The sequence below is a fragment of the Prionailurus viverrinus genome, chromosome B1, assembly GCF_022837055.1.
Source record: "Prionailurus viverrinus isolate Anna chromosome B1, UM_Priviv_1.0, whole genome shotgun sequence".
Taxonomy (NCBI): domain Eukaryota; kingdom Metazoa; phylum Chordata; class Mammalia; order Carnivora; family Felidae; genus Prionailurus; species Prionailurus viverrinus.
The window spans coordinates 164,217,009-164,240,009 of record NC_062564.1 but is presented as its reverse complement, the minus strand read 5'-3'; the positions used below and the strand labels follow the sequence as shown (position 1 = coordinate 164,240,009).

Genomic DNA, 23,001 nt, shown 5'->3' with positions numbered 1-23,001 from the left:
AGTCCCCATCCCTGAAGAGGAACCTTCAACTGCTCTCTCTCAGCGCCCTGTTCATTCCTCATAGCGTTCCTCAAACTCGAAGTCATCTCCCAGTGCTTTTGTTTTGGTGCTGACAGGCGGTGTGCTTACTTGCTAATTATCTATCTTTCTCGCCAGAGGCTCAGCTTCATGAGAACAGGGCCCGTGGATCTTCATCACTGCTGTACCTTCAGACTCTGCTACGAACCCAAGAAACAAGGGTTCAAAGAATAACTGCAGTCGAAATCAGAGAATGAGACCGCACCAGCTGCATCCATGGGCCAGGAGGTCCTGGCGTGGATGAGGGAACGCTCAGCTCCCCAGCCTCGGAGATCCCCAGCGTCCACGGCCCAGAGCCACCTGATCCCCATGTGCAAGGCCAGCCCTGCTCTGTGTAGGAGGACAGTCCTGTCTCTAGTGGGGAAGAATTTAATGAATGCTAGTTAGTAGCACGTGTGACTCGGCACCAGTTGGCCCTTGCTGCCAGGGCCGCTCTGACCTTGAGCCCTCATTACAGAAAAGTCACTATTCTGCAACCCAACCTCACTTGTCCTCCAGGTCCCCTATAGGGGTCGCTGCCTTATCCTCACCAATGCTCTAGAGATTAGTCATCACCCACAGAGATCCGTACGGAAAACGGGTATATACTTCTGAGCACCTTCTGTCTCCCCATCACCTGCCCACATCAGCCCACTGCCCGCCTCGGTCACAATGCCCTCCAGGTACCGGGCTCTGCCAGCCCTAAAACCTTCCAGTTGCTGCCAGGAGGTCCCACCCAGCATTCACAGCTAGTTTCCAGATCACGAGCCTCGTGCGTTCTTTAGAAAAATAACTGGTGGAATTCCTCTTCAGGAAAACCACAGAGCTGGCTTATAACCGACCAAAACACAGAACACTGGGAATGTAAGAAAGGATCCTGTGACTTCAAGTCCGCTCTGCATGGGACAAATAAGGTGCTTCAGAGGCAAAGCATCCGCCGCCGTGCAGGGGGAAAAGGAAATCAGTCTACTCCTCTGCGTGGAACCACGCATCCTCTTGTTATGGTCTGTGCACCAAAATCCAATCCAGGCAGATGGAGAAGAAAATAATCCTGCTCAGTGACACACCCCTACCTAAAACCCAGAAGGGCAGGGGAACGACAGAACACAAATCTCTTCCAGCTGAGCAAAGGATAACAAACAGGTGTATTTTCAGTGGACTTTTCCATGCTTGTATCTATAGCTATGGAAGAAAAAAATATCTGCTCAAAGGACTTTCAGCAAAACACTTTTCTTCTCCGTATCTAGGAGCCTTCTCTCTTACTCTCTTTTTTCTGGTTGGGGAAGGGCTAAAAACTGCATGAAGAGTATCTTGAAGAGTACATTTTGGATTTGTTTTGAGATGATAGATAAGAGCCTGGAAGACATTCTCAGAAGTCCCATTACTAGGGAGTCTCACAGCCCAGGAAAGGCATAGCTGCCTCTGTTTCGGCACCCTTCTCGCGTGCACCCCACCGTGCGCCCCACTTTTCCGCCTGCCCTCACCTGCCACAGTGAACCACCACAGCGACCAGGTCGTACATGCGGTCCAGGTTCACGGCGTCGCTGGAGGTGTTGAAGAGCCGGAGCTCCAGCGGGAAGACCACCCGGTAAGACAGCTTGGTGTACCTGTGCAGCTGTTCCATGTACTTGAACCGCTTTAGGTGCAGGGCCAAAATCATGGGCAGCTTTTTTACTCTCATCCTAAGAAACCACGAAATAGAAAAGAAGTTGTACCCCCTAAGAGCTGTTGGGGGGCAGAATACACTGCTGCCACACAAACGGAGAGCAGAAGGGGTCTAACAGACTTCAGGTCGGCAAGTAACCACACCGCCCGCAAGAATAAAAGGATGCTTGCACACATAGAGCTGGTTAACCTGCTTGCTCGGCTAACCGGGCACAGCCAGCAGGAGAGGAGGGCAACAGCAGCTCTGTTCCTCTCTGGCCAAAGGAGACAGTCCTGAAGTTTTGTACCAATGCAAATACGGTGTGCAACTGCTCTCCATTACTGCCCCCTGCCTTCCAGAAAGGAACAATATTTGGACAGCCACACCCCCCCCTCCACCCCGCCTGGAGATAATGGAGAGGAGGGGTGACCACTTTTGGGAAGAGGACAAGCAGAAGGCTGCGGTATGGACTTCTGGGGTCTGAGGACCACGGGGGGCGCTTGGGGAAACCAAGCACGCTGGGCTCACGCTCACTCACTCTTGTGTCGGACCTTCCCCTCGTCTAGCTCTTGGTTTCCCCACTCGTAAAATGTAGGGGTTGGCTTAAGGGCCACACTTCCCAAACTGGGCTTGTGGAGCACTGGAGACATCAGCAGAGGCGGGGTTCCTGGGGCCAAGTTTGGACAGCTACTTTCTATTTCAAAGTTCCTCGCTGTGCACTGGCAGAGAGGTTCTGAGAAATCCTACAGTAAAGGAACTGTTCTCTTTTGTCTGATGTAGCATTTCCCAAACTTACATGAACACAGAAATCTTTTTTCACTAGGTGACCACTAATATTCCTTGGTAAAAAAAAAAAATTCCTAAAAACAATAGTTTATGGAGACAACTCTGCTGGAATAGAGATCTTTGGTCCTAGAGATCTTTGGTCCCCTTCCGGACCCCCATTCTAGGAATGCCCTGAGTCAGTGTCAGTGCTGTTCAGCATGCACACATTTTCAATGCATATTATTTGAAAAGGACAAATTTTAAGAGACTGCTGTTCAGGAATCTATTGAGGTAAAACCCTGTTCGTAAAAATAAGCAAAATAACGTCTGCAGAAACAGAAGAATCATGGGAAGCCTGATATTTTACAGGAACACACAGTATTTTAATGAACATGCCTTCATGCCATATAGGAAGGCCTGGGCTGGCCTTGGGTTGACTGAGATTGTAAGGACAGGGAGAAGTGAGCTCCCCTGATGACTCACAAAAGTTAACCAGCTATCACTCCACTCCCATCTGCCACAAGGAGTCACCTTTTGTAAGTTTTGATGCAGCAAGGGAAGATGTGCATGTCTAGGCGGGAAGAGCAGGGAAGGCTGAGCAGAGAAATGATTTCAACCTCAGCTCAAGACCCCTGAAGGTTTTAGATGGCGGTAATGAGCTTCTGCGAGCTGTTCTGAATATTCCACAACCATGGGCAGGGTAAATTCAATTCACAGTTAAGGCTTCACACGATAATTAAAATGTCAAGTTTCTTGGCTTCCGGGGGCAGATAACAGAGAATCACTGATTCGCACACATTGTCCAGGGGCTCTAACTTGCCGGTGCTGGTAAAAAGGCAACCGTGGATCCTGTATCAATTCAGAATGTGGTGCTTCTTATCACCTATCCATGCAACTGATGTGTTACTGGTTTCCTCGTGTTTCCACATTAAATCATTAACTTTTTAAACCTCTTGTGCCTCTAAATAAGAAGTTCCACTATGAAGTAACAATTCTACTAGATATCTACTATGTGTTACACTCTATGCTAAATCCTTTTTATAATCTGTCTTTAATCACAAGAAAATAGTAATTATATCTGACCACCACTCATTAACCCAGCATAGTATCTGATACACGGCACACAATAAATATTTGCTGAACGAATGAATGAACAAATGATCAAACGATCAGACAAATGGACAACTTTCCAAGGCAGGCACTCTTATCCTAGTTTATCCAGGGAGGAAGGCAATTGACTTCTTCAAAGCTACTTGGCCACGAGCCCACAGAACTGGGATCCAAAATCAGGTATGGTTCCTTCCCTCAAAACCAAGCCACCCTCTGGGCTAAACCCTTTTACACACCTTTTCTGGGCCTCCTGTTTGCTGCAGCACGTTTCACAATAATATTTCTGTTCACTACACAGTGTTTCTGTGTTGCTGAAGTCTCTGCAGAGAAAAACATTTTCAACTCAAAAAACAGTCCAAAAGGTACTTAGTATACACCATGTTTTAAACCCTTTATCACCTGCAGGGTAATTTTTAAGTGAATGCAGGGAAAGAAGTAATGAGAAAAGACTTTTCTTATGAGTAGGGGCTATGATTGCCATTACAGCATGTCTGCTGGACTGGGTTATGGTTTCACCTTTGCAGATTTCCAAGGATAGCTTTATTAAGTGGGACACAAATAGATATAGAGTCTCCAACTGATTAAAAAAATACCAAGTTTTAACAAAACTACCTATAAATTGGAGATTAAAAATTATAACAGAAAATACTATTGTAAACGTCCATCGTTACACTGTAAGTCAGGTCCCAAAACCTCAATCACATAAAATGCAAGGTGACATTATTGTATAGTTAATGAAAAACAGGGTATCTCAGGAGTCTGTATTTTCTAAGATCACGAAAGTAAAGATAATGAAATTTAAATCACATACAACTGCCCTTATATTGAACTAAGAAAATCCCAAATTAGCAGGAGATGCCAGCTTTCTACGATCCCCAGCTCCCCGCCCCCCCCCCCCGCCCCCCCCCCCGCCCGGCTCCTTTTGAGAACAAATGTCATTGTGATGTTATATCTGTATTCACCCCTATCATGAGACTTACTGCACTACTTATAAGTTTTCATTTTTTAAATGTCATGGCTTTTCATTCTTTTCTGGTCATTGAGATTCTACTTAACATTCCTGTGGTACCGCTTCAAAGGCTGAGAAGAACATCCAGAATATAATAATACCCTAGAGTCTTGAGAAAGCCTGTGATGTTTCTTTATTCATAGGGAGTATCCTAGCACCAGAATGATCAGATTTTATTAAACAGAAAGTGTTATTTACATGGTGTTATGGACTCACACACATAAACAGAGCTTACCAAAAGAAAACATAGATTGCTCATTTATTCACTACTCAAATGTTTACTGACAGCACTCTGGGCTTGGTGCTAGGGGTTCACAGAGGCACCTGCCCTCACACTGCTCACAGTCTAACACGTACACATGCGAGCGAGCCGCCTACGTGTTCAGTGCAGGTCAACAAGTCATTTCAGGGGCGCCTGGGTGGCTCAGTTGGGTAAGTGTCCGACTTCAGCTCAGGTCATGATCCCAAGGTTTGCGAGTTCAAGCTCCGTGTCAGGCTCTTTGCAGTCATCAAAGAGTCTGCTTCAGATTTTCTCTCCCTCTCTCTCTGTCCCTCCCCCACTCATTCTCTCTCTCAAAAATAAGTAAACATTAAAAAAGAAAAATCATTTCAGGGGCACCTGGTTAAGTGTCAGACTCTTGATTTTGGCTCAGGTCATGATCTCACAGTTTGTGAGATCAAGCCCCAAGTCAGGCTCTACACTTGTATCTCTCTCTCTCTCTCTCTCTCTCTGCCCACCCCCCCCCCCATCTCTCTCTCAAAAAAGAAAAAATAATAATTTCATACAATTCTCCTGCCTAAAATGCTTCAACAGTTCCTTAGTGCAATTCAGAATGAAACTCGAATTCTTTGCCATGGCCAGTAGGCCCTCAGTCCCCATACCCCTAGCTGTTCTGACCTCATCTCCTACCTTGCCTCACCTCCTTCATCCAGCTTAGGCCACACCAGCAGCTTTCTCCTGTCCCTCCAGAATGCCATACCCTTTCTGCTTCAGGGCTTCCGCAGGTGCTGCTTCCTCTGCACTAACAGCTCATTTCCAGATGCTTCCATGGCTGCCTCTGCTCATTGCTCAGAGCTCAGCACAAATGTCACCTCCTGAGAGACTTCTTTGTCCACCTTCTCCAAACCCACTCAGCCTCTATCTGGTTTGCAGTCTTGTTTTCTTCTGAGCACTTACCCTTATCTGAAACCATCCTCCTATTTGATTACATGCCTTCCCTCTATGTGGGCAATGACTCTGTCTCACTCACTGCCACAGCCCCAGCACCATGAAGAGGCCCAATGCAGCACAGCATTCCATAATATTTGTTGGCTGAGTGAAGACAGAAGCACGTGTATAAAGTCCAGGGGAAAGCACAGAGGAGGGAGAAATGAACTTGGGGTAATGCGAGTTGTTTCCAAGCGGTGATGTGGAAGTCAGGCTCTCGAAGAAGGAAAGTGTGCAGGTGGGTAAGAGGCAAGCATTCCAGACAGAGGGAACGCTCCAGCATAGGGAGACGGAAGCAAGGTGTGGGTGTGCCTTAGAAGCTGGTGTGGACCCTGTGATTCTGGAAATCCACTGATGGGTCTCGGAAAGGAAAAGATGTAACCAGACAGTGCTTTCTAGAGTAACCATTTCTGGCAGCACTACAGAGGAAGGACAGGAGGTGTTGAGAGGCAAGAAAACGATTTAGAAGACAATTATACTCAAATCTCAGATCTCAGCTGCTCAGTGCATAATACAGACTCACACTTAACTGAATGAACACAGGCTAACTCCTTTTTATTTTTATTTTTTTAAGTTTATGTATTTATTTGGAGAGAGAGTGAGAGCGAGCATGAGGAGCGGAGGGGCAGAGAGAGGGAGAGAGAATCCCAAGCAGGCTCTGCACTGTCAGCGCAGAGCCCGGCATGGGGCTCAAACTCACGAACCGTGAGGTCATGACTTGAGCCAAGGTCAAGAGTCTGATGCTCAACCAAAGGAGCCACTCAGGTGCCCCCAGACTAACTCTTTAATGGAGTAACTGATGTGAAATCCTTTCTTGGCCTGCACAGGGTTGGGGTGGAATGGGGCTGGGGGAGACAAGGGAGAGGGGGAGGAGAGTATGGGTAGGTGATGGTGGAGATTCATATCCATGGGATTTCTACCACAGATACAGCTCTTTATCCAGCTCAAGAGCCAGAATAACCAAGGCAAGCACAGCAGTGAATAAGGAATTAAATACTTTCTACTCTTACTTTTCAAAGAAAGTTTTCTGAAGTGATTGCAGACCCACACGAGTGGAAATATAGCAAAAGTTAGTACTTAATATAAAGACCTGATTTAAAATTCACCTCCATCCTGCCACACCCCGGCTGGCTGGGGGCTTACTGCCACGAGACACAGGGCAATGCTTCCGGGGCATCTGTGAGTTGAGAAGTGGAAAATGAGGCTACATCAGGGAAAAGGGCTGACCCCAGCAGGAGACTCGGAGGCAGAGCAGGTCTGTCAATAGAGGCTGTAAAGTTGTTGGAATCAAAGCAGGCAATAAGGGGTGAGGAAACCTTTCAAGGAGAAAGTCAAAGAGGAGGGAGAGAGGAGAGAGGCCTTTCTGATGCTGAGGATAAATGACCAAAGCACAGAGGTAAGGTTAGGGGAAAGCACAAAACTCTGTATTTCTTTACAAAGAGTTACAATAGCAATAAAACATCGTTCAGAAATACACTTTGGAAATGAATCTAGTAAGAAATAGAAGTCTTTATAAAGAAAACTATGAAATTCTAGAAAAATGTATGAAAGAAAACTTGAAAACCTGAAGAAAGACTATGTTTCCGGGTGGAAAGACTGCTGTAAAGACAGCCGTTGTGTCCAAGGTTATGTCCATGTTTGACACGTTTTTTAGTACAGTCTTAACTTTTCCACTCAATGCAATAGTTCAGAAATTGATTTTTTTTTTTAATTTTTTTTTTCAACGTTTATTTATTTTTGGGACAGAGAGAGACAGAGCATGAACGGGAGAGGGGCAGAGAGAGAGGGAGACACAGAATCGGAAACAGGCTCCAGGCTCTGAGCCATCAGCCCAGAGCCTGATGCGGGGCTCGAACTCACGGACCGCGAGATCGTGACCTGGCTGAAGTCGGACGCTTAACCGACTGCGCCACCCAGGCGCCCCTGATTTTTTTTTTTTAAATTCTCAAACAACACTTCCCGATAAGTGTCCTGTCATGATCCCCACAGAAAAGATTACCCTGTAGAAGAGTTAGCCCAGAGCAGCTCCAGGCTGTGCCTGACCTCCCAGGAGCCAAGGGGATCAATCCACACCTGTAACCTATGTCCTGGTGCACACCAGCTGGGAAACTTTGTTCTGGGGTTGACATCGGCAACATCAGCGGGTCTCCGGGCTGCCCGTTAGAGTTACCCGGGGAGCTTTCGAAACACACTCAATGCCTAATTCCTCCCCCAGGCCCCCACTTGATTACACCAGAATCTCTCCAGGTAGAATCCAGGCATTATATGCTTCAAAGTCCGAGAGCCACTGTGCTCTGTGCTTTGTATACCTTAACATGCACTTGAATCACATGGAGATCCTGTCAAAATGCAGATTCTGGTTCATTCATTCATTCTTGGGGGAGACCTGAGATGCTGTTCTATTGAGATCCCAGGTGATGTCAATGGTGCTAGCCCACAGACCACTGTTTGAGTAGCAAAGATTTAGAGCAGCGGATCTCAAACTTTGGTGGTATTAGAATCACCAAGAAAATTAATTAAAAATAGTGGCCAAGGCTCACTGAAGTTGAATATGGCCAGGGCCAAATTATGGGAGCAGCCTAAGGGTCCAACGATTGATGAAGGATAAAGAAGATGTGGGGTGTGTGTGTGTGTGTGTGTGTGTGTGTGTGTGTGTGTGTATTTCTGCCATAAATATTACTCAGCCATAAAAAAAGAGTGAAATCTTGGCATTTGCAACAACATGGATGGAGCTAGAGTGTATTATGCTAAGCGAAATAAGTCAAAAAAGACAAATACCATATGATTTCACTCAAACAAAACAAAGGGAGGAAAAAAAGACACAACTACAGAGAACAAACTGATGGTTACTAAGGGGAGGTTGGTGGGGGGCTGGGTGAAATAGGTGATGGGGGTTAAGGAGTGCAAGTGTTGTGATGAGCACTGGGTGTTGTGTAATTGCTTAGTCACTATATTGTACACCCGAAACTAATATAATACTAGATGTGAACTATACTGGAATTAAAATTAAAAACTTAAAAAAAAAAAAAAAAAAAGAATATGATGCCCAAAACAAATAAATCATTGTTGGGCCCTGGCTCTGAAAAGGAAAAAAAAAAAAAAAAAAAAAGAGGGAGAGAGAGGCCTGGGTTCACTGAAGTTGAATACTGGCTAGGCCCCTATTTTTATAAACTTCCCCAAGGTGATTTTCATACACACCAAAGTTTGAGAACCAATGAGCAGAGTATTAAGGAAGACTGAAAAAAGAAATCCACAAGAAACACTTAGATGTCAACTATTAGAAAATACTTTATATCAGTAATAACCCAATACAGGTCAGAGAAACAAAACAGAGAAACCAATAAACAAGCATGCAGCAATGGATGTGTGGTGGGGACAGGAGATATATGAACTTAGTACTTAAAAGAAATTTTCCAAAAGAAGTAGAAAAATAATTCGTTTTGGAGAGGATACATTTTTAAAACAGCTACGGGAGAATGAAAAGCTACTTTCCTCCCAGCTGCCCTCGGCAGTGCTGGAAGAACGGACATTTAATATGAGAGGAGGACAGGGGAGGGAAAAAAGGTGCTTTAGAGAGTGGAATGTTTCAAGAGAAGGTTTCTGTAAAGGAGCCACAGGGGAGACTAAGGCACTGAAGTGAAAGACAAAAACTCCCCAAAAGGCCATAGAAGGGTAATTAAGATAAACTTCACGTATTTGAAGTTTTTGCCTGAGGCCATCCCTGAACTTTTCAAAAGAAGAAAAAACTATCTTGGTATTCACTTCTGATACGGAAGGCTCCCCGGGCCTAAGACAAGGCGCTGACATATGAAATATTTGGAATATAGGTCAGTTACAGTATGGATTTAATGGCTTCTGTAGGCCTGTACCCTGAATAGAACCACTATTTATTTCATCATTTCTCTGCAACAAAAGCAGTGAAAACACACTGTAATCGGTCATCTAAAGTCCCTTGAAAGGAGGTGGCAAAGGCCCTACATTCAAATCCTACAATTTTAGGGGTCTTACTTCGGATCAGGTCATGATCTCACAGCTCCTGGGTTCAAGCCCCCCCTCCCCCAAGTGGAGCTCCCAGCTGTCAGCACAGAGCCCACTTCAGATCCTCGGTCCCCTTCGCTCTCTGCCCCTCCCCCACTCATTCTCTCTCTCTCTCTCTCTCTCTCTCTCTCTCTCTCTCTCTCTCTCTCAAAAATAAACAAACATTAAAAAAACGTCCTACAATTTTAGCTTGATTTTTAACTTTTCTTTTTGGCCGTCAAAATGAAGGAAAGATAAAATATCAGAAGAGGTGCAAACATAAAAAGAAAACTCATAGTTCTAATTTTAAAAACAAACCTTCAAGAATGCAAACGAAATTAAACCATGAATGGGGCCCAAAAGATCAAGATCTGTAATCATTCCTTCTCCCTTGTCTCAGACAGAAAATGCTAACGATCAGCTGGTATCATTTATTCCCCTGGGGCCTTGGCTCCCCACTTCACTCCTCTGGGGCAGGTGAGAAAGCCGCCACTCCCAGCACAGTACTCTCCCGGAAGGGTGAGGGTGGGGGTGGGTGGGCCTGGCAGGACCTGTCTTCCTGTTGTGGGGGTGATGTCAGGCCTGCCTGTGTGAGGGCAGGTGTGGGGAAGTCAGTCAAGGTCTAGTTTAGGGATGATGTAAAATGGCGGCCCGGAAAGCCCAATCGGATGGGAATCTAATGTTTAAAAAGGCATTCTGAAGCTATTTCATGCTCATCCATCCCAGCTTTAACGTCTCCAAACACCTCTACATCAGGTATGCATGACTAACATATACATTCCTCAAAATAATAATGATAATAATAGAAACGTAAATCTGGGTTACATTTCTTTATAACAAGGTTCCCCAAAGATTAAAATTATAACTAACAAGTTAGCCCTCCTCTAGCTGGTTGACTGAGATCTCAAAGCTACAGCCACTGCCATCTGCCCTTTTGAGCAGCCCAGGAATTTCTAAGAAGGAAGGGGAAGCAGTCAATCTAACTCCAAATGCTCCCTAACGCCCACTTGTTTAAAAAAAAAAAAAAAAGAGGCGGGGAATGAGGGGCGCCTGGGTGGCTCAGGTGGTTAAGCGTCTGACTTGGGCTCAAGTCATGATCTCAGGGTTTGTAGGTTTGACAGCCCTGGTTCTGTGGTGACAGCCCAGAGGCTGGAACCTGCTTCGGTTTCTGTGTTTCCCTCTCTCTCTGCACCTTCCCTGCTTGTGGTCTCTCTCCCTCTCAAAAATAAATAAACGTAAAAAAACAAAATAAAAAGGGGCGGGATGGGCAAGTGACACCTTTCCTCCCAGTCCTTTGTCTGCAACTGACGTTGGCAAAATCATAACTTTCCCCACTCCCTGTGATCATAAGACCTTGGGGAAATAAAAAATGGCTTCTTGTCACAGGAATATTAGGAACCCATGGTATAAACAGAACCATTCAGAAGAAAGAGGCCACCCTGGCCTACAAAACACTTTGCAAATAAAGAGTTATTAACACACCTGTCCTAGACATCTGGGCCTAAGGCACTTGGACACAAGGGCCCGTGGGCCACACCAACAGGAAGTGCTGGGTAACTGGTCACTCATGGGGGAGCGGAGGGGAACCTGGGGCCCTGGGAAATCAGAAAGCAATCAGCTCCCCACCCGCTCACACAAAACATGAAACCCAGATGAAGCAAGAAACTCTCCCATGTTGACGTTGGTGCCTTTGCCCCGCAAGATGACTTTCTAACAGCCAACCACCACAGCGAGTCCCCTTAACCTATCCTTCTAAAAGGTTCCAAGTAACCTGGACTAACACCTCTGTCACCCAATCACCATTGGTAAAAATCAACAATGCCTTGTTAGACACTATAAAATGTCTCAGAGCTCTGGGCTCCTGAGCAACGGGGAAGCCTGCCCTGACCACGAGGTCTATCTACACTGGCACCCCCATGACCACGCACTCTGTGGACCTGTTAAATTTCTTCGAGGCACCAATCGTTGCCTGTGGATCCCCCCCAGGATGCAAGTGCTGTGAGGGTCCGGAATGTGTCTGCCACTCGCTTCTCCATGCCTAGTGGCTATAGCAGGGCTGGGCTGCTGCTAAGCCCTCCCGACCTACTGAAAACAGGACAGGAAAGAAGGGATGGAGTAGGGAAAAGGGAATCGTGTCTCCGTGTCAACTCTGGGCACATTTCCAATGTTCAAGTCAATACACGACACGCATGGAACCCTGGACCTGAGCTGTTCCTGCATTCCAGGCTCGTACCTTCTCTCAACCCTAACAAGGAAGAATTCCTTCTATTAATGATCTCCACAGAATGCCGAAAGGTGGAGGAGAGGCAGTTCCCCTCACCGGGTCTCCACTCAAAAGTACATAATTTTTAATATTAGCTTACAAAAAAACCAAAAAACAAAAAAAAAAAAGGGTAACGGTAGGTATGTGCAGCATTTATTAGTTGTGTGATTGTGTCAAGGAGACAAAGAGGAGAGAGAGAGAAACTGATGAAAGCCGAAAGCCCACATCTGTGTTAAAGACTAAAACTTATTTTTAAACTTAATGACTAATGACTTCCACTTGATCCTCTTTCTTCTCAGCAGGATCCTTCTCTAGACCACATATATTTATTTTTAATCTCTCTTGGGAAAGAAGAAACAGAAAATAATAGGATTATATGGGTTTAACAGAAAGGAAGATTACCTCCTGAGGAAATACAGGATTCCCCGCTCCCCCCCTCCCCCCCCCCCACTTATTTACCGGTCTGATCCAAATCTCAGATCACAGTCAGAATTCATGAGGTTACCTCAGACAGTGGGTAATAGATGTATTCTGCTCCACGTCAACAGAGAGGTCAAGAAAATCTTCGTCTTTGCTACTAACCTGAAGCAAAATAAGAAAAAAAAAAAAGTATTAGGTACAAAATACATAATAGACATCGATAAAATTTTGAATGCTCCTAGGCAACCAAACCCCACGACTGCAGAAACAGCCACGTACGGTTTTGTACACTCACTGGCAACCAGCTACGCTGAAGACGACCTGGAGAAAATCGCAAATTCTCAATTTACCCACGGTCCCATTCCAGCCTTGATCTAGAACTCTTAGCAGTGAACACTCAACCAGATGTCTCTTCCTCTCTATTCATTTTCCCCATCATTTCAAAGTAGGAAGTTATCAAATAAACACCCGCATGGCCAAGACTGGCACAATGATAAAAACGGAAATGGAGAAAGGACAAGAGACTTTGAAAACCCCCGGCTCAGACGGTCACCTCTTTGTGAGGCTGTCTGCCAATCCCTTGAAATCACTCGCTCCTGCGCCTCGTCATCCAAACTGTGTCTGGGGCCAGGGAGCCTAGTGTGAGCCGGGCTGGACAGTCACACTAACGGCACGTGCACCTGTCTCGCAGCTTGGGAAGTGGCCATCATTTGCAGAGCCCTGTGCTGTCTTTGGTAACAGCTGGGCCCGGAGCTGGCCGGGGGCCCTGGCTCACACCAGCCCCGTGCTGCGGCCTGCTCTCGGGGGCTGGCTCCCTGGCCCTGGCTCCCTGGCCCAGCTGTTTGTCAGCCCCTACGGTTCACACCACACCAATCCTGGCTCTCGTACCTATCCAAGCTCACCGAGTAAGTGCTTGCACTTGCCAGAAGTTCACTGGCAGCCTGGCGTTTTACTCTCTGGCAGTGGGAGGAGCAAACTAGCTCAGCAACAACCTTGAAGTGTTCTGCCAATTGGCAACCAAACGAGAAAACACTCCTTTAAGTGTGACATTTACCCTATGACCCAACACTCTACCGCTAGGCCATTCTCTACAGAAATATTCAGAGGGTGGGCACAATCTTTTATATTCCCATTAGTATACACAAGGAAGGGTATTGAGGCAGGATATGAACTTTCCAGTTCCATATCCTGTCTCTGCCACCATGCAGTGGACGACTTAAGGCCGCTTAGCCTCGGTGTAGCTCAGTTTCCTCATCTGTAAAGTGGGGACAGTAAGAACATCAATTTCATAGGGCTGTCGTAAGGATAAAACAACACACGTAAAGTGCTTACAGAAGTAAAAGTCGGGGCACCTGAGTGGCTTAGTTGGTTAAGTGTCCAACTCTGGATTTCGGCTCAGGTCATGATCTCACGGTTCAGGAGTTCAAGCCCCACGTCAGGCTCTACGCTGACAGCACGGAACCTGTTTGGGAGTCTGTCTCCCTCTCTATCTCTGCCCCCTCCCGTGCTTGTGCTCCTTCTCTCTCAAAATAAATAAATAAACTTACAAAAAAAAAAACAAAAAAAGGAAACAGTCACTAAGTCGGAGAGGGGTATAAAAATTATAAATGGCCTAACATGGTCTAAGAGCTGGGAAAGGTTTACTGCATGGTGCGTAACACATTAAATGAATAAGTAGGCTATACTACCATCTATAGGCTAATTCCAATTTTGTATAAAAAAAGGCACATATACATCTACACACATATACACGCCCTTCTACATATACACACACTATGTCATTCTGCCCTTTTTTTCTTTTTTTTTTTTTTAACGGCACTTGTTACTGCTATGGTAGGATGCATAAAAAGCCCCAGATCTTCACCACTGCCTATACTGGCTTCTTTGCCATATGACTTTACAGATCCTCCCATCAAGAGACAAGCTTCCCTATCCTTGATTCTGAGTTCAGCCATCTGAATGCTTTGGCCAGTGGGATATTAGAGGACACGTTATGAGCAGAAGCTTGAACAAGGACTTATGAAATCGCTCACTTCGTTTCTGTCATCGCCATAAGAAAGATAAGCCCAGGGTAGCCCACCATCCCCAGGAAGAAGATGAGAGACTGACCCATGGAAGAGAGCTGTTCTCACTAAGGTGCCCCAGACAAGACCAGGCTAGAACAAAACGTGTAGCTAGCCTGTAGACATACAAGTGAGTCAGCTGAAACAGAAACACCCGAGTTCAGCCAGGTCCAGCCTAGATCAGGTCACCCTCAGCCAACCCACAGTTGAATGAATTACAATGAACAAGAGTTGATTTAAGTCTCAGTTTTGGGGTGGTTTGTAACAAAGCAATAGATAACTGATACAACTGTTTCATCACAGTATAAATGTTTTATTTGTATTTTTTTTAATTGTCTGACTCTCCCTCACTAAAATGAAAGTTCAAGACTGGCTCTAGTAATGACTAAAATCTTATGATTTCAACACTCCTCCAGAAAACTATATAAAGCTCAGAGAACTATAAATAAAAGAAGCTACCTGAAAGTGTTAAGAGAATAAACACAGGGAAGTCCGTACCCGAAGGAAGACAGTTGTATACAATAACCTTATGGTTTCACAGCCTTTATCTGGGAAACAAATGCAGTCTGTTTGGTTTTGGAACCAGAAAACTGAATCTGGGAAGCCATGTCTACCGGCAAGAAGGGAATGAGTCTGGGAAAGTATCCCCGACTCCATCTGTCCTCATCTCTGCCTGACTCCTGAGCACATTATGCACAGGATACGCTCTCAGCAACTCGGCTACAGACAAAAGGGCTGACCCAAGATTCAAGTGGCTGTAGTTGGATCGGTAGTTGGAGTCCAACCAAGAAAAACTGCCTGCTGAAGTTCAAGAAACACGATAATCACTGAAGAAAAAATAATAGAACCCAAGGACTCTCAAATTTTACATCCTTAGTGTCCTAGATATCACTCAAACTTACAATGTGTGTGAAGAACCAGGAAAATGGGAGACATTCTTAAGACAACTAACACCGATCCTTAGATGACGCAGATGTTAAAATTAGCAGACAAGAATTTTTTTTTAGCAGGTAAGAATTTTTAAGAAGCTCTTCTAACTATCCTCAGTAAAGTCAAATATACTCACAATGAATGAAAAAAACCAAGACATCTCAGCAGAGAAACAAGAAAAAAAAGGAATCAAATGGAAATTCCAGAACTGAAAAATTAATATGCGAGATGGACCTAACAACGAACCGGACATGACAGAAGAAAGAAAAAGTGGATTTGAAGACAAATCAATGAAAATTACCCAATGAGAAGAATAAAGAAAAAGAAGATTGGAATAAAAAATTAACAGATACTCAGAGAACTGTTAGAAAATATCATACATATAACTGGAGTCCCAGAAGGAAGGAGAGAGAATAGGGCAGAAAAGCTATTTAAAAAATAATGGCTAAATATTTCCTGACTGGGTAAAAGATATACATTTATAGATTCAAGATGCTCAACAAAGACCACGTAGGATAAATACAGAGAAGGCCAGCCAGCCAAGGCACATCACAGTCAAACCATTACAAGCCAACGGTAAAAAGCGAATCTTAAAAACATCTAGAGAAAGAGGACACATTACAAAAGAATGATTCAATTGGTAGCTGCTCTCTCATCAGATATTACAGAGGCCAGAGACAGTGGAACAACATCTTTAACGTGCTAAAAGAAAAAACTGTCAACGCAGAACTCTTAGAGTCCAAAAACAGATCCTTCAAGAATGAAGGAAAAATAAAGAGAATTCATTATTTACAGACCTGCACTGCAACAAAGGCTAAAGGAAGTTCTTCAGGCCGAAGGGAGGTGATACCAGATGGAAATCCAGAGCCTCAAGACAGAGTGAAGAGCATCAATAATAATTCTGGGGGCGCCTGGGGGGGCTCATTCAGTTAAGCGTCCGACCTCAGCTCAGGTCGTGACCTCGCAGTTCATGAGTTCAAGTCCCACATCGGGCTCTCTGCTCTCGGCGCAGAGCCCGCTTCAGATTTTCTGTCTCCCTCTCGCTGTCCCTTGCCCGCTCTCTCTCTCTCTCAAAAATAAACATTAAAAAAAATACAGTGATTTTGACATTGCCCTGTGGGGTTTATAATGTGCATAAATGTAAAACATATAACAACTACAGCATAAGGACAAGGTATGGTGGGGGTAGGCGGAAGAAATATGCCTGTACAGTAACAAGCTATGTTTTATGTGCACAGTGACATTATTAATCGCAAGTGGACTGTGAAAAGTAAAGATTATATATTGTAATCTCTAGAGAAACAACCAAACCACAAAATACACACAAGTGCACACTAAGAGGAAGATTAAAATGGAATTGTTCATATAAGCATATATGTATATGTACATATACTCAACATATACATGTATTAAAATACTTTTTTTTTCTTTAAAGCAGAGGAGGAACAGAAGAATAAAAAACTGAGGGGAGATAAATGGAAAACAAATAATAAAATGGGAGCCCCAAACTCAACCACACCAATAATTACATTAAACATCAGTGGTGGCCTGGGGCTTGCAACAGAGATTAATTGCTGGGTACACAAGGGATCTTACTAGTGTGACAGAAATGCTTTAAAACCAGATTATGATGATTGCTGCACAACTCACCAAATTACTTAAAAAAAAATTTTTTAATGTTTATTTATTTTTGACAGAGACAGACAGAGCATGAGTGGGGGAGGGGCAGAGAGAGAGGGAGACACAGAATCTGAAACAGGCTCCAGGCTCTGAGCTGTCAGCACAGAGCCTGACGAGGCTCTTGAACTCACAGACCTCGAGATCATGACCTGAGCCAAAGTCGGATGCTCAACCGACTGAGCCACCCAGGCACCGCAACTCGCCAAATTACTTTAAAAATTACTGAATGGATGAACTTTATGGCACACAAGTTATACCTCAATAAAGTTTTTTAAAAAGTAAAAGACTTATGAAGCGAAAGCTGACAGAATTAGAGGAAGAAATAAAATAACCCCATAATCATAGATATTTTAAACCCCTTTTCTCAGCAGCTGATAGAAAGGTTAGGCGGGAAAATCAAGAAAATCATAGAAAATGTAAAGAACTCTGTTATGTGAATAATGTATCCAATAACTGCAATATCTATATTCTGTTCAACCCAGTAGTTCTCAGCAAAGGAAACTTTTCCTTCCCAGGAACATTTGGCAACATCTGGACACATTTCTGCTGTCACATCTTGGGGAATGCTACTGGCATCTGGCAGGTAGAAGCCAGGGATGCTGTTAAACATCCCATGATACACAGGGTAGCACCCAAAGAGTTATCTGACTTTAAATATTAATAGTTCCGGGGCGCCTGGGTGGCGCAGTCGGTTAAGCGTCCGACTTCAGCCAGGTCACGATCTCGCGGTCCGTGAGTTCGAGCCCTGCGTCAGGCTCTGGGCTGATGGCTTGGAGCCTGGAGCCTGTTTCCCATTCTGTGTCTCCCTCTCTCTCTGCCCCTACCCCGTTCATGCTCTGTCTCTCTCTCTGTCCCAAAAATAAATAAAAACGTTAAATATTAATAGTTCCAAGGTTGAGAAACTCGTTTTCAGGTACATTTACCAGGATAGACCATGTGTTAGGATACAAAACATGTCACATTAATTTTAAAAGACTGAAATGATACAGGCTATCTTCCCGTTAACCACAGAGAATTTAATTTTGAATCAATAAAATTAAGGTGTCCAGGAAAATCCTAAATAATTGCAAGTTAAACAGCACATTTCTAAGTAATATATGGATCAAAGGGAAAAAAGCACAAGAGAAATTAGAAAATATTCTCAACTAATGACAAAGAAAAATCAGAATTTGTGGGATCTAGCTAAAGCAGTAAAGGGAAATGTATAGGTTTAAATGTGCATCTTAGTAAACAAAAGAGCAGGGACTATCTTTTCTGCTTGTTTTAAATGCTATATCCCTAGTACTTAAAATAATTTCCAGCATTTAGTAGATACCCAATAAATATTCACTAAGTGAATGAATACATAACTGAACAAGTGGAACGATATCTGAATGCCAATAGTGGCATCTGGAAAACAGAATTATAAATGATTTTCATTTTAAACATGCCTGTGTATGATTTGCAAAAAATAAATAAATAACAATAATAATAATAATCCATAGGTATTGCATTTTTTTTTTTAATTTTTTTTTCAACGTTTTTATTTATTTTTGGGACAGAGACAGAGCATGAATGGGGGAGGGGCAGAGAGAGAGGGAGACACAGAATCGGAAACAGGCTCCAGGCTCCGAGCCATCAGCCCAGAGCCTGACGCGGGGCTCGAACTCACGGACCGCGAGATCGTGACCTGGCTGAAGTTGGACGCTTAACCGACTGCGCCACCCAGGCGCCCCGCATTTTTTTTAAATTAGTAAAACTTTTTAAACCTAAATGGTCCTTGTCTGGGAGAAAATAAACGGATTTACGGCTAACTGAAATCATACATCATTTAGAGAGGGAGGAGCAGGTTCTAAGAAAGCTTTTATTTGAAGGGAGCAAAAACAAACAAACATGGTTTCCTGCTGGATGCAAATCTTTTCTCTACTTAATTATTTTAGGGAGGGGAGAAAGGTACAAGCCTAATTAATGAAATTAAGAAGCTTACTGTCTGTAACTTTCCCAATTCCCAGTGTAACCTGCTTCCAGAATTTACAGTGTGAGAAAGCCCTGCTCAGGTAGATCAACCCCGTGGGGAATATGAAAAAATGGCTCTAAACCACTTCCATCAGGATTCTTCTTCCCTCTGACTCAGACTGACATACTCAAAAGCAATGGGTGATCAAGCAATTTTTTTTTTTTTCCCCTTTCTATCTTCCCAGAAAGCTGCCAGATAATGAAACCATTTTCTTCCCACACACAAGGATCTCATTCTGGTCTAAGTGAAAATACAGCTTGTCTCCAAGGAAACATATATGTCACAAAGGCTCCAATACTCTCAGCAAGCACAGGCTACATCTTCTTCTCCTTTCTTCTCCCCTAGTTCTGGGCATGGAGTTCCCCAAAAACTAGTTGAAAAGGTATCTAGGAAAATTAAGTGACCCTACCTGCTCTTCGTTTTAACAAATCACCAATCAATTCATAAAACAAATTAATATATAAGGTATACATATAAATTAGGAGCTTTCCAAGGGCTCTAAGTAATTAACATCATATTCAAATGCGCTTTGAATCCCCAGATGCCTCTCCTTGGCCTGGTGGAAAAGGCCAGGGGGCTATTCGACGCCCATCGGCCAGGAACTGAAGATGTGCTACCTTAGAGCTGTGCCAAAGCAGTGGGCTTAGGAAAAGTGGTAACAAAAGCCCACCTGAGGGACTCAGAAGCACCAGTGAGTGATGTCACCTGGCCACACCACCCACCCCAACTCCTCCTCTTACAGAAGAGCTCAGAAGCTCTACTGAATCAGTGTTAACCTCTGCAAATAAGCAAGAAGGAGCCGTATGATTGGTACTTAATAAAGCAGTTCTTTAGACACCCTTTTGGCTCCAGCGACAGATATCAATGTGCCTTAAAGCCCCCGAGAAGCACTAAAAGCCATCAGTTTGCAAAGCAAAACCTCAGCTTAAATGGAAAGGGGGGAAATTAACACCAACAAAATTAAGCTCCAAATGGCCCAGCAAATCTTATAAACCAAGCAAAGGACAACCAAAGGAGCGCTGAGACTAGGCTGGAAAATCCCCATGCTGCAATTCTTAAGTGCCTAGATCAAGGTTATCTGGGAAAGTCTGCACTGAATTACCCCCCTTAAAACAGTTTCTCCAAGTCTATTGAAGAGGGAAACGATTTGTCTCCATAAATCTCGCAGTTGACATTTTGCACTGCAATCACAAGCAACATTCACAAAGGGTAAGACCAAGAAGAAAAACAATCACTGTTTTCTAAAAGCATGAAAGCCCGCACAAAGAGTTTTTTGCACAATTGGCTGAGGTGGCTACAATGGCAAGGCTCCCTCCCTGCTCCCCCAGGGGCTCATTTGCCGCTTAGGATCTAGTGCAGTTGAATCCCACTGTGAGATTTCACAAATGTGACTCAAGCACCATCTAAAGGCTGCTTGCCTTGGGCAGAGGACCTTACTCAAAGGCTGCCCCCTATTTCTCAGCCAGTGAAGGAAAACTTAAATGTTAGGTCTTCTTTTACACTAAATCCTCGACATTTTACGACAACCACTAAGACACAACGACCACGACCAAAAAAAAAAAAAAAAAAAAAAAAAAAAGCCTGCAGGCTTTGTATTTTCTTAGAAAGTAGAGGGCTTTTCTAACAATTAAAGCTTTCTAAAAATGGAATGCACTGCTGGGAAGATTGAGTTCCCCATCTCTGGACAGAGTCCAAGCAGATGCTGGTGACCAACTGGCTAGGATGTCACAGAAGGGACTCGGGCACTGGTAGGGAAGGATTAGATGACTCCTAGGATCCCATCCAGTTAAAGGTCTATGAAATGAAGGTGCCCACCTAAGGAACTCCACGGAAAACTCCTGCCACAAATCGAATCCCTTTTTAAAAAACACAGGTTTTTCAGAGTGTGCCATCCTCCATAAAGATACACTCACACAAAAACAAAACAAAACAAAACGATACACTCACACATTCACATTCACTTCCACCAAGTATAATGGTTGTATAATTAGAATCCCATTATCCCAAACAAATTTGGTCTCACCCCCAATTTTTTTTTTAATTTGTTTTTTAATCTTTATGTACCTTTGAGAGAGAGAGACACACACAGTGCGAGCAGGGGAGGAACAAGTGAGAGAGAGGGAGGCACAGAATCCAAAGCAGGCTCCAGGCTCTGAGCTGTCATCACAGAGCCCGTCAAAGGGCCTGAAGCCACAAACCATGAGATCATGACCTGAGCCAAAGTCAGATGCCCAACGGACTGAGCCACCCGGGCACCCATCACCCAAAAGTTCTGAAGGGTATCTTTGGGCATAGGTGTCACATCTATGGTAACCCTTTAGGAAATACCAGGCTAAGTGATAGTTACTGCCATACAAATGTCTGAGAGGGCGGTGTTTGCATTTGTTGGACTCAAATAACTGTTCACAGACAAAAAGAAAAAAAAGAAACTACAAATGTGACTAAGCCTATTATCTGAGCCTTCCTGAAAACTCTCACTTAGTTTTCCACAAGACAGATTTAGTAACCGTGTTAATTTCAAAGATAACCAAAAGGACCAGACCAGCCACACCGTCTGCTGCAGGCTTCCAGGCTAAATGAAGACATGTGATGCCCCACTGTTCTGGTTCATGTAGCATAAGTTCGCAGAGTATCTGGTACTTCTCCTTCACAGCATTTTATAATCTTAATTGCAAAACTAATTACTTATTTTGTTATTAATGCCTGTCTTCCATGTTGAAAGTTCCAGAAAGGCAAGGCTCTCATTATATCCTCAATATCTGTGCCTTTGCATAGCAGATGTGAGGTGGGTTGGGGGGGGGGGGGAGGGTAATAAAAGAGTATTCAGCTACATAGTCACTGTATTATCCAAAGTGAAGCCATCTAAGGATGGCTCTCTCAAAGGATAGTAGATATAGACAAGAATGTGGAGAAAGGAGAATGGTCATATACTGGATGTGTAAAATGGTACAACCATTTTGGGGATTTAACATTTTCTGATTAGCATACCATATGATTAATACATAGATATATACATACATATACGTCTGTGTGTGTGTGTGTGTGTGTGTGTGTGTGTGTGTGTAGAGGGAGAGGGGGGGAGGGAGGGGGGGGAGAGAGAGAGAGAGAAAGAGAGATATTTACGTCCACTAGATTATATGTACTGTAAGGTTCACAGCAGCATTGCTCAGAGTTGCCCCAAATTGGAAACAACCAAATATCCACCAAGAGTGAAATGAATTAGTAAAGTGTGTGTGTGGTATATTCATACAATGGAATGAATACTATATGGTGATGAAAATGAATGAACTAAAGAATCCTGCAACAACACAAAAGAATCTTACCAGGGATACAACAAAGCAAAACCAAAAAACAGTACACAAAAGAATACATATCGTATGACCTCATTCATATCAAGAAAAAAAACAAAACAAAACAAAACAAGCCAAATGGAATGATACATTTTAGGGATGCAAAAGTAAGTTGCAAGTTCTACCAAACACTCAAAGCACCCATAGACTGCTATAGGTTAGTAGGACAGTAACATGCAGGAGGCAAGAGAAAAGGCAGAAAATCCCAATAGGAAGTTACTGCGATTTAACTGAGACCGCCTGCCAAGAGCTGAGGGGGCCTGAGCCAGGGTGTGATAGTGGGGGCTGAGAGAAGTAGAGGATTAAAAAGAGCAGTGCCTGGGTGGCTCAGCTGGTTGTATGTCTGACTTTGGCTCAGGTCATGATCTCACAGTTCGTGGGTTTGAGCCCTAAGTCGGGATCTGTGCTGACAGCTCAGAGCCTGGAGCCTGCTTCAGATTCTGTGTCTCCCTCTCTCTCTACCCATCCCCTGCTCATGCTCTGTCTCTC

At 44.1% G+C, this 23,001-nt stretch overlaps 1 protein-coding gene across 3 annotated transcripts in view; it reads right to left on the bottom strand.

Annotated features, from left to right (window-relative positions):
- The window catches only part of USP46 (ubiquitin specific peptidase 46), a 59,401-nt gene that overhangs the window by 4,167 nt on the left and 32,233 nt on the right, over window positions 1-23,001 (bottom strand). For 2 of the 3 annotated variants that reach the window (XM_047856028.1, XM_047856029.1), the window contains exons 5-7: window positions 12,579-12,655; window positions 3,814-3,897; window positions 1,542-1,739 (exon numbers count right to left, since the gene is read on the bottom strand). In XM_047856028.1, the coding sequence (XP_047711984.1) occupies window positions 1,542-1,739; window positions 3,814-3,897; window positions 12,579-12,655 (359 nt within the window). The remainder of the gene's footprint in view (window positions 1-1,541; window positions 1,740-3,813; window positions 3,898-12,578; window positions 12,656-23,001) is intronic. The other variant, XM_047856030.1, reaches the window with a different exon arrangement.